The sequence below is a fragment of the Octopus sinensis genome, linkage group LG30 (assembly GCF_006345805.1).
Source record: "Octopus sinensis linkage group LG30, ASM634580v1, whole genome shotgun sequence".
NCBI classification, from domain to species: Eukaryota; Metazoa; Mollusca; class Cephalopoda; order Octopoda; family Octopodidae; genus Octopus; species Octopus sinensis.
The window spans coordinates 8,934,119-8,946,571 of NC_043026.1; the positions used below are offsets into that span (position 1 = coordinate 8,934,119).

The 12,453-nt window shown below is 39.5% G+C and overlaps 1 protein-coding gene across 1 annotated transcript in view; it reads right to left on the bottom strand.

Annotated features, from left to right (window-relative positions):
* The window catches only part of LOC115226715 (zinc finger protein 271-like), a 36,363-nt gene extending 24,428 nt beyond the window's left edge, over nt 1-11,935 (bottom strand). The window contains exons 1-3 of the mRNA XM_036515125.1: nt 11,874-11,935; nt 7,507-7,908; nt 6,634-6,797 (exon numbers count right to left, since the gene is read on the bottom strand). Coding sequence (XP_036371018.1) covers nt 6,634-6,797; nt 7,507-7,908; nt 11,874-11,935 — 628 coding nt within the window. The remainder of the gene's footprint in view (nt 1-6,633; nt 6,798-7,506; nt 7,909-11,873) is intronic.
* Nucleotides 11,936-12,453: the final 518 nt, after the last annotated feature.

The window sequence follows — 12,453 nt, forward strand, 5'->3', positions numbered from 1 at the left end:
CGTACACATTGATAGTGTTGGCTCGATCTATAGGAAAGTGAACTCACGTCTCGTGGATCTGCTTAAGCGGTTTCAGCTGGCAGATCGTTACAGACTTGACCATCTGAACGTCCCAGAGTAGACCTGGATGAGTGGTGACGGAAGCTTCAAGTCTTATCTAGACAGGATAGTGATAAGAACTAGAGATAAGTCTAGTTTTAGTTGTCCACAGCTCGTCCTGGTGCCCTATACTGACCATAGAATGGTCAAGTGTAGACTGGACATAGGTAGCACACTAAAGATAGGACCCGGCTACAAGTCTATTTTGACTTGTGAGGCATACCACAGTCGGATTAAGGAGTTAGTACAGAGGGCGTTAACCGGAGCCGTGGTTAATAACCGGTGGTGGTTCGCCCTGAAAAGAGCCATTCGATTCGAGTCCATTAGGTTTAGTAAGCAACTAAGATTAGACAGGGCTAGAATAGAAGGGCAATTAGTTAAGAACTTAGAGGAGGCGTTGAGGTTGGGCTCTGCATCTCGCGTTTTGGCGGCGAGAACGGCATTAGACCATCACCTCAAAACCAAACATGAGGGGTGTAGAGTTCTGGTTAAAGTGCGAGCATTGGGCCGGTAGAGAAGCTATTTCATTGTGATATCTGTGGTAAATCATTCTCTCAAAGGGTCACTTGAATATGCACAAGCGTATTCATACAGGAGAGAAGCCATATCACTGCAACATCTGTGGCAAATCTTTCTCTGCCAGTAGGAACCTAACTACTCATAAACGTATTCATACAGGAGAGACACCATATTCTTGTGATATCTGTGGTAAATTATTCTCTCAAAGTGACCACTTAACTGCTCACAAACGTTTCCATACAGGAGAGAAGCCATATCAGTGCAACATCTGTGGTAAATCTTTCTCTGCCAGTTGTAACCTAACTAAACAAACATATTCATACAGGAGAGACACCATATTCTTGTGATATCTGTGGTAAAACATACTCTAAAAGTGGGTACTTAACTGTTCACAAACGTATTCATACAGGAGAGAAGCTGTATCACTGCGACATCTGTGGCAAGTCTTTCTCTCTCAGTAGGAACCTAACTACACATAAGCGTATTCATACAGGAGAGAAGCCCTATCAATGTGATGTCTGTGGTAAATCATTCTCCTACCAAAGTGCTTTCATTTCTCACAAACATTTCCATACTGGAGAGAAGCTATATCCTTGTGATACCTGTGGAAGGTCATTCACTCAACGTGGCAACTTAACTTCTCACAAACGTGTTCATCAGGGGAAGAAGCAATCCCACTGATATTTGTGCTAAATCATAATCTGTAAGGGGTGACTGAACCCTTTACCATGCAGATTATTCTGTCGAATGTGAGGGTTATTTATTCACATTATTTTCAATTTGTCCTGCATTAACCCACAGCTTTCAAATTTTGATGATATGATTGTGTATTTCCACAATGACATTGTAGGGTAGGTGTAAGAAGCCGACTCTGACTAGTTTGATCATAAAATAGGTAGAATATTTGGGCCAGATATGGCTGGTTTAAATTCTAAAGAGTGGACACTAGATGTACCAACACTTCTTACTTCTCACAAGGACCATAAGGGGCCATTATTGACTGCCATTGAAAATATTTCATCATCATCATTTAACGTCCGTTTTCCATGCTAGCATGGGTTGGACAGTTCAACTGGGGTCTGGGAAGCCTGTAGGCTGCACCAGGCTCTTGTCTGATCTGGCAGTGTTTCTACAGCTGGATGCCCTTCCTAATGCCAACCACTCTGTGAGTGTAGTGGGTGCGTTTATGTGCCACCTGCACAGGTGCCAGACGAGGCTGGCAGACGGCCACGATCGGATATTTTAAATACAGTCCTGCCCTGTCTCACTGTAGCATTGCTCTCCGCTAGTCCTGACCTGTATGTTCCACCCCCATTCCCTGTCTTACTGTATTATTGCTACTGGCTTGCCCTCAACCTATGTCTTCCACCCACATGTAACAAGAAAACTTTTTACACACCCTACCCCCAACCAATCTACATCTCTTCTTCACATTCCTTCCATACACTATGCCTACCTCTCACTCCCCCAATCCTGCCCTCATGGTGCTGTTCCTCTGTATCATTGCTATCCGGTAGCACCCTGACCCTATATAATACCCAGGTTGTCATCACTCAACACCTCCTACACTCTAATCATGCTTCCTTTGCAGTACCCTATTCCTTTACTACCCACAAGGGGCTAAACACAGAGAGGACAAACAAGGACAGACAAAGGGATTAAGTCGATTACATTGACCCCAGTGCGTAACTTGTACTTAATTTATCGACCCCGAAAGGATGAAAGGCAAAGTCAACCTCGGCGGAATTTGAACTCAGAACGTCGCGGCAGACGAAATACCTATTTCTTTACTACCCACAAGGGGCTAAACACAGAGCGGACAAACAAACGGATTAAGTCAATTACATCGACCCCAGTGTGTAACTGGTACTTATTTAAACGACCCCGAAATGATGTAAGGCAAAGTCGACCTCGGCAGAATTTGAACTCAGAACGTAGCGTCTAATGTTTCTGCCAGCTCGTCGCCTTTGCAGTATCCTGTCCCTTATATTATGACGTTTGAACCTCAAGAGTATGGCCTAACCCTTGCCACCATCTATATCTCCCTCTTCCTTTACTCAACTATCCCCATTTACATTCTGATCCCCCTCCCTATTGAATACGCCCATCATTTTGCCACTATCTCCATCGTGTTGTCTCCCACCCTCTATCTCCTCCTGCATTTCCCTCAGGCTGGGTAACCATGTGTCTCCTTTGTGGCGGCACACCCGTTTCTGTCTTCATTCCTGATCTCTCTCTCTCTCTGGCCTGGTAAACTTGTACTTCCTCTACAGCAACGGACAGATCACAACAAAAGATGCTGCCCAACACACAGAAACAAACCAGGAAGATGCTACAGAATTTCAACTGTGATACAACTCCCACTGTTCCAGATAGAGTTCGTTAAAACTTGCCAAACCTGTTACTTCACAATATGTAAGACATTTGCCATGTATTTTTATAAGGGGTTGTAATAAATAACAGTTGCATTGAATTTACCTGGTTCTTCTTGTCATTCTTTTGTATTCGGTAACTCCAGGCAGACAGACTAGACCAGTGAATGCATAACCAACACACAGCTACATCAAGATGAACCAGCCACGGTTAACTCGCAAGCAAAACTCATAACCAACACTCTGTATATATAAGTGTGTATGTATATGTGTCTGTGTCTGTCTCCCAGTATTTCATGACAACTGGTGTTGGTGTGTTTACATCTTCATATCTTGGCTGTTCAGCAAAAGGGGCCATTAGAATAAGCACTAGATTTAATTAAAAAAGAAAAATAAGTATTGCGGTCGATTCATTCAACTGAAATTTCTTCTGGGCGGTGCCCCCCACTATGGATGCAATCAAATGACTGAAACAAGTAAAAGATGAAAGAAACACCAACACAGACACACATGAGACAATGGCCATTTTTAGACAATGCAAGATTAAGAGCAACTGGATGAGGCTGGATATAACCAACACTCATTATATGTATGTCTTCGATGTTGATCTCCCAGTATTGCTTGACGACTGATGCTGGTGCGTTTACGTCCCTGTAACTTAGCTGTTCAGCAAAAGAGACTGATAGAATAAGCACCAGGCTTAGCAAAAGAATAAGTACTGGGGTCGATTCATTTGACTAAAATTTCTTTGTGGCATTGCTCCAGGTCGGCCGCAATCATATCATTGAATTTGATAAAAGATGAGAGAAATACAAACAAAGATGATGCAAGATTAACCCTTTCGTTACAGTATTTATTTTGAGATGCTCTGTGTTTCTTTCAATTATTTTAAATATAACAAAGAAATCGAAATTGAACCAATCTTATGACTGGCACCCGGCAGTTGCCAGGACCGCTGGACTGACTCCTGTGCAGGTGGCAAGTGAAGAAACACCATTTAGACCCGGCCATCCTCAAAAAATCTGGAAAGACCAGACTTTCGGCTGATTGGGTCCATAGGGTCAAAACAGCTTTTGACCCCTCCCAATCAGCTGCAGGCAACACTTTCACATTAAGCAGCATGGTACTGCTACCACCCAGACCCCGGCGGATAGAGTCCTCTATCCACTCGGGCTCAACTCCGGCTGGCAAACCGCAGATCCAAGCTTTCAACAATTTCTTTCCACAGTAGCTTGGAAGAAACATTATTTCCTCGCCCTCGAGGAGCTGACTTGCAAAATCGCAAGCTTCTTGGGGGTAGTCAAACAGCAACCAGACCGTTGCATATTTGACACCCCGTGAAATAAATTTAATGGCTGGCATGTAATCTGCCAGCTCATTCAAAATTGTGGCCCTCGGGAAGACGGCTATGGTGTTGAGCGACTTTGAATAAGTCCTCAACACCACCGTCTTCCTTTCAAGCTCTTTTCACCATTTTTGGGGAGGTGTCAAGTCCAACACAAGAAATTCCTTTGCCATTTCAACACAAAGTTCAATTACAGTTCAAAATGTAAGAAAATAAAACAAGACACAAAAAAAGAAGGGAAGAAATAAAATAAAAAATAACAGTTCAAAAACGAGTTCTTTTATTCTTTTAAATAAACGAAAGCTTTGAAGAAGAGAGTTCAAATCCAGGCAAAGAAATAAATTAATTTTCGGCCGAAAAGGTACTCCTGGCCAAATGTACATAGGTTCCTTGGTATGAATCGTCTTTACCCGTAATTGGTAAAAGAAATCCAAACACAATACTGGCTACAGCCAACGGTAACTGTAACAGGTTCTAATCATTAGGGCGAGGATACGTCCCTCCACTGTTTTTGTTTTTTTTATGAATCCAAAATATTCACACTAAATTCACAAAACAGCAGCCACCGAGAGCAGGCGAAATTTGTTAACAAAAAATAACAATATAACAAATTACACCCAGCTCAGATAAAACAAAATCACTGGCCTCGACAACCTTCTCTGTTTTTGTTCTTTTTTCTTGTAATTGGCCAGAGCCAAAACACTCACCTCCACCTTGCAAAAACAGTCCTTCCTGCCTTGGTAATCCACAGACACGAAGATAATTTTTGCGGAGGGGCTACGCCTCCTCGAAAACACAATTCTCACTGCAAAGTGAGTCTTTATAGGCGGCCACAGGCAGGCAAATGTCTGGAGCAGAGTGGAGTCTATTACTCACCAAAAAATATTAAATACAGGGCAACAAACTCCACTAAACCCTCAAAAAATACGACAAACGCCTACCTGTAGTCGAGCCTCAAAGTTCAATATTTCACGACGAAAGACGTGACATCAAGCAGCAAGAACTCTCCGCCAAAAACAAACACGTCCGTCTCCGACAAAGGGAAGCAAGCTACTTACCACACAACTACTCCTGTTTACTCAATTTGAAAACTCTTTGTATTGTCTTTTGTCTCCTGTGTCTGTGTGTGCGCCTAAGTTCATATATGAGTAATGTCCCTTTAATGTCACGCAAAAATTGATAAAAATTTGAGAATTAAAATTAAATATCTTTTTTCTAATTGATAAAATTTTACTAAACCTTTATCAATACATCCCTTTAACATAGCACATAGCCAGACTCAGCCTCTTGCACCTACCATACGATGCCATTCTGAAAATACACAACCACATCATCAAAACTTGAAAGCTGTGAGTTAATGCATGACAAATTGAAAATAATGTGAGTAAATAAACATCACATTAGACAGAATAACCTGCATGGTAAAGGGTTCCGGTAATCCCTTAGAGATTATGATTTAGCGCAAATATTAGTGGGATTGCTTCTTCCCCTGATGAACACATTTGTGAGAAGTTAAGCTGCTATGTTGAGTAAATGACCTTCCACAGATATCACAAGGATATAGCTTCTCTCCTGTATGGATACGTTTGTGAGAAATGAAAGCACTTTGGTGAGAGAATGATTTACCACAGATATCACAGTGATATGGCTTCTCTCCTGTATGAAGACGTTTGTGAGTAGTTAAGTTGCAACTTTGAGAGAATGATTTACCACAGATTTCACAGTGAAATGGTGTCTCTCCTGTATGAATACGTTTGTGTAAAGTCAAATAAATTTTTTGAGAGAATAATTTACCACAGATATCACAAGAATATGGTGTTTCTCCTGTATGAATACGTCTGTGTCCAGTTAAGTTAGAACTCACGGTGAATGATTTACCACAGATATCACAGTGATATGGCTTCTCTCCAGTATGAAGACGTTTGTGAGTAGCTAAGTTGCAACTTTGAGAGAATGATTTACCACAGATTTCACAGTGAAATGGTGTCTCTCCTGTATGAATACGTTTATGAGTAGTTAGGTTCCTTCTATCAGAGAAAGATTTGTTACAGATGTTGCACTGATATGGTTTCTCTCCTGTATGAATATGTTTGTGTAAAGTCAAGTGATCTTTTCGAGAGAATGTTTTACCACAGATGTCACAGTGAAATGGCTTCTCTCCCGTATGAATACGCTTGTGTCTAGTGACGTGTATGGCTGAAAGGAATGATTTACCACAAATGCCACAATGATAAGGCTTCTCTTCTGCATGGATATGTCTGTGACGAGTTAAGAAACTGCTTACAGCAAATGATTTACCACAAATATCACACTGAAATGGGTTCTCTCCTGTATGAATACGTTTATGATAAGTTAGAGCACTTTTACCAGAAAATAATTTACCACAGATATTACAGGAATATGGTTTCTCTCCTGTATGAATACGTTTGTGAGGAGTTAAAGCACTTCTTTGAGAGAATGATTTACCACAGATTTCACAGTGAAATGGCTTCTCTCCTGTATGAATACGGTTGTGCCTATTTAAGTTACCTTTTTGTGAGAAAGACTTTTTACACACATCACAGTCATGTGACAATTTTTGTCTCTCTTTTTTGCTAACTTCTGGTAAAATCTGTTCCTTCACTTTCTGACTCTTTTCCATTATTTTTCCTTCAACTTCACAATATACCTTCTTTTATTATTCTTTTTGCTTCTGTAGTCTTTTGTTTACAAATATTTCAACTGTTGTATTTCTGGCCACTGTTACCTTTGTCACAAAACAACTAAATTTATCCACGTTCAATCTGCAGAATAACCTGCATGGTAAAGGGTTTCAGTAACCCCTTAGAGATTATGATTTAGCGCAAATATTAGTGGGATTGCTTCTTCCCCTGATGAACACGTTTGTGAGAAGTTAAGCTGCTACGTTGAGTGAATGACCTTCCACAGATATCACAAGGATATAGCTTCTCTCCTGTATGAATACGTTTGTGAGAAATGAAAGCACTTTGGCGAGAGAATGATTTATCACAGATATCACAGTGATATGGTGTCTCTCCTGTATGAATACGTTTGTGAGAAGCTAAGTTGCCACTTTGAGAGAATGATTTACCACAGATTTCACAAGAATATGGTGTTTCTCTTGTATGAATACGTTTATGGCTAATTAGGTTACTACTGTCAGAGAAAGATTTGTTACAGACATCACAGGGATATGGCTTCTCTCCTGTATGGAGACGTTTATGAGCAGTTAAGTTGCCACTTTGAGAGAATGATTTACCACAAATGCCACAATGATAAGGCTTCTCTTCTGCATGGATATGTCTGTGACTAGTTAAGAAACTCCTTACAGCAAATGATTTACCACAAATATCACAGTGAAATGGCTTCTCTCCTGTATGAATAAGTTTATGATAAGTTAGAGCACTTTTACCAGAAAATGATTTACCACAGATATTACAGGAATATGGTGTTTCTCCTGTATGAATACGTTTGTGATGAGTTAAAGCACTTCGTTGAGAGAATGATTTACCACAATTATCACACTGAAATGGCGTCTCACCTGTATGAATACGTTTATGATAAGTTAGAGCACTTTTACCAGAAAATGATTTACCACAAATATCACAGGGAAATGGCTTCTCTCCTGTATGAATACGTTTGTGCCTATTTAAGTTATCTTTTCTTGAGAAAGACTTTTTACACACATCACAATCATGTGACAATTTTTGTCTCTCTTTTTTGCTATCTTCTGGTAAAATCTGTTCCTTCACTTTCTCACTCTTTTCCATTATTTTTCCTTCAACTTCACAATATACCTCCTTTTTTTATTCTTTTTGCTTCTATAGTCTTTTGTTTACAAATATTTCAACTGTTGTATTTCTGGCCACTGTTACCTTTGTCACAAAACAACTAAATTTATCCACGTTCAATCTGCAAACAGGCTCATCTTGTAGACACTCCAGCCAGTGATGTCCAGAAGGTTTGCTAATAACACATTTCAGAGTAAATATATCAGAGGAATTCCACCACAGATTTATAGAAACAATCTTATATATCTGTTCTGTACGATATTTCCATTTTGGTCTTTAAAAAATTGATAAATAATGAGAATGTATCTTCAGTTATGCCAATGTCATCTGATATTCTGAAATAATAAAGAAACAACAGTGTAAGATATAGAGGCTACTTAAAAAAATACAGATTCAACATTTCCATAAAGATAAACTCTAGAAATAAACATTTAACTGAACAACAGAACTTTCTAATTTATTAGTATTTACATCACAAAATCCTGTTTGAAGCTAAAATATTTCTAAACTCCAGCTCCACATTCATAAATACACACACACTTTTTTACTGGTTTCAGTTGTTTTGACTGTGGTCATGCTGGAGCACCAACTTTAAAGGCTTCAGTCAATAGAATCAATGCTAGGACTTATTTTTTCAGCTTAGCACTTATTCTATCAGCCACTTTTGCCAAACCACAAGTTTATGGGGACATAAACACACCAACACTGTTTGTCAAGTGTTGAAGGGGTGGGAGGACAACACACCCACCCACTCACACATATATATTGGGCTTCCTTCAGTTTCCATCTCCCAAATCCATTCACAAGGCCAGAGGATATTGAAGAAAATGTATGTCTGTGACTAGTTACCTAACAGCTCACAATTTCTTCTCTTTAACTCCATAAAGAGAAAAAATTATTGGAAATAGTCATTACTCATTTTGCCCCATGAGGAGATTCCACGAATGATTACAAAAAGTTTATCAGCTCAGCAAATGGCCTTCCCTGAATGCATTGAAAACATTATAACAGAATCACTCTTTCAGGAAATTATCATTGTTCTCTTTGAGTGTGTAGAAAGAGAAATTTGGCAGAGGCAAGAAAAGGTGAAATTGTCTCTTCAAATTATCCAGAATTACATTTGAAAACAAAGACTCAAACACATCAATATCTATCCTTCGACATCTTAAAGATCAGAAATGCAAAAAGCTATTCAAGTATCGAATTCAAATGAAAGAGAATCAGAGAAAATTGCAAATGATGTGAAATTAATGAATATCGAATAAATGGGGTGAAAAAATCAACATAAAATATCATCAACAGTTTCTTCAAGATCTCTTCGTGGTTAGGGCAGCGGACTCGCGGTCGTAGGATTACGGTTTCGATTCCCAGACCGGGCGTTGTGAGTGTTTATTGAGCGAAAACACCTAAAGTTCCACGAGGCTCCGGCAGGGGATGGTGGTGATCCCTGCTGTACTCTTTCACCACAACGTTCTCTTACTCTTACTTCCTGTTTCTGTTGTACCTGTATTTCAAAGGGCCGGCCTTGTCACTCTCTGTGTCACGCTGAATGTCCCCGAGAACTAAGTTAAGGGTACACGTGTTTGTGGAGTGCTCATCGTCGTTACAGACGGAGAGCTTCCATCCACTAACAAGAGATTATTGAAAGTAGTCATTACTCATTTTGCCCCATCTTAGTCATGATTTGTGATAATTGAAAATTACCAAATTAGACACTAAACGGGGGGTAAAAATTGATCCGGAATCTAAGAGAGAGAAGAATATTGATGGTTAAACACCGAACATCATCCAGATAATTTATTAGTAACCTCGATTATTATCGGGTTGAGAGTTGAGGGAAAATTTCTTGACAATAAAAAGGACCTGCAACTCCAACAACTATAAGGACAAATTCCCAGTCCTAAATATATATTTCTTTACTCACCACAAGGGGCTACACACTGAGGGGACAAACAAGGCCAGAAAAACGGATTAAGTCGATTATATCGACTCCGAAAGGATGAAAGGCAAAGTCGACCTCGGCGGAATTTGAACTCAGAACGTAACGGCAGACGAAATACGTCCACGCATTTCGCCCGGGGTGTTAACCCTTCTGCCAGCTCGCCGCCATCCCCAGTCCTAAAATATAATGCAGCAATACTCACAAAAATAAGAAATTCAAACAAATTATAAGAAACGGGAAAATACTCATTTTGCCCCGCTTACTAATTATGTCCTCTTACCTTATATCAAGAAACAAGGGTTCGATAAATTATAATAAAGCATTGGATTCTCAGCATTTCTGTGGTTGGAGTTTATTTTAAGAACATTTCTCCACCTAAAACACACAACAAACAAACTTAAAGAAGAAACGATGGAGCGTGTAGGAGGTTGCCGCCATAGCTAGAAATAGCAGCCAAATGTGGAACAAAATCTGATTCACAAAGTATTGAAAGATTAAATGTTTTCGTTGTTTAATACTTACGGAAATGTCTTTATAAAGGATGGTGTTGTTGTTAGATGTGCGTCAGGTGGTTGAGAAATCTATTACAAATGTGTTTAGGAGTGAATTGAGAGAAATTCTGGCACCAGACATCAAATGTTTGTCGTAACGTAATGAATGGAGACGGACGTACGTTTAGTGCGCATGCGTATGAAATATTGGTTTCAAATTTTGGCACAACGCCAGCAATATCGGCGGAGGTGTTGGGGGGGGGGGCTAAGTCGCTTACCTGGACCCCAGTAGACAACTAGTATTTATTTTATTGTGTCCCGCCCCAGCAAAGATATTAAAGGCAAAGTCGACCTCGTCGTAATTTACGCATATATACATAAATATCGATGTAGGCACAACACGTGCACCCCACCGATGTCTGGGTGTTTTTTTTTTGGGGGGGGGGGTCCCAAAAATGTTTTCGGATTCTGATATCATCGATATAGAATACGATTTTGGCAAACTATTGCGTTTTCGTAGAACACCTATTTACTGTATCTGTAGAAAAACGGCCGTTGAAGAAAATATCTTACAAATATCTTACAAACTACAGAATTTTCTCAATAAAGCCAAGAGGAAAAGATGTTTTATGTAACACATTCTACCAGTATACGAAGTTTAAAACTTTTTAGTTACCTAGAAATTATGTTAAAAACTGCCGTTCAAACAAAAGATCCCCAATCTGTTTCTTAAACGAGGGACATATTCATACGGCACAGAATGTTTTTTTACCTCAATAGACGTGAGTGATTGGTTGAAATTGCCGAAATGCTTGAAATTAAAGACGAAATATCTTACAAACTACAGAATTTTCTCAATAAAGCCAAGAGGAAAAGATGCTTTATGTAACACATTCTACCAGTATACGAAGTTTAAAACTTTTTAGTTACCTAGAAATTATGTTAAAAACTGCCGTTCAAACAGAAAAGATCCATAAACTTTGCCTTTCACATTTTTCTGCTAGGGTTCAATAAAATAAATACCAGTTGACTACTCGGGTCCATGAAATCGACTGACACTTGACCCTCCCCGAAATTTCTGGTTTTCTACCAAAATCTTTAAAAAACAATACTGGCTACAGCCAATGGTAACTGTACCAGGTTCTAATCATTTGGGCGAGGATACGTCCCTCCACTGCTTTTTTTTTTTTAATGAATCCAAAATATTCACACTAAATTCACAAAACAGCAGCCGCCGAGAGCAGGCGAAATTTGTTAACAAAAAATAACAATATAACAAATTACACCCAGCTCAGATAAAACAAAATCACTTGCCTCGACAACCTTCTCTGTTTTTGTTCTTTTTTCTTGTAATTGGCCAGAGCCAAAACACTCATGTCCACCTTGCAAAAACAGTCCTTCCTGCCTTGGTAGTCCTCAGACACAAAGATAATTTTCGCAAAGAAATTAATTGTTGCGGACGGGCTACGCCTCCTCAAAAACACAATTCTCACTGCAAAATGAGTCTTTATAGGCGGCCACAGGCAGGCAAATGTCTGGAGCAGATTGGAGTCTATTACTCACCAAAAATTATTAAATACAGGGCAACAAACTTCACTAAGCCCTCAAAAAATACGACAAACGCCTACCTGTAGTCAAGCCTCAAAGTTCAATATTTCACAACGAAAGATGTGACATCAAGCACCAAGAACTCTCCGCCAAAAACAAACACGTCCGTCTCCGACAAAGGGAAGCAAGCTACTTACCACACAACTACTCCTGTTTACTCAATTTGAAAACTCTTTGTATTGTCTTTTATCCGTTGTGTCTGTGTGTGTGTGTGCGCCTAAGTTCATATATGAGTAATGTCCCTTTAATGTCACGCAAAAATTGATAAAAATTTGAGAATTAAAAT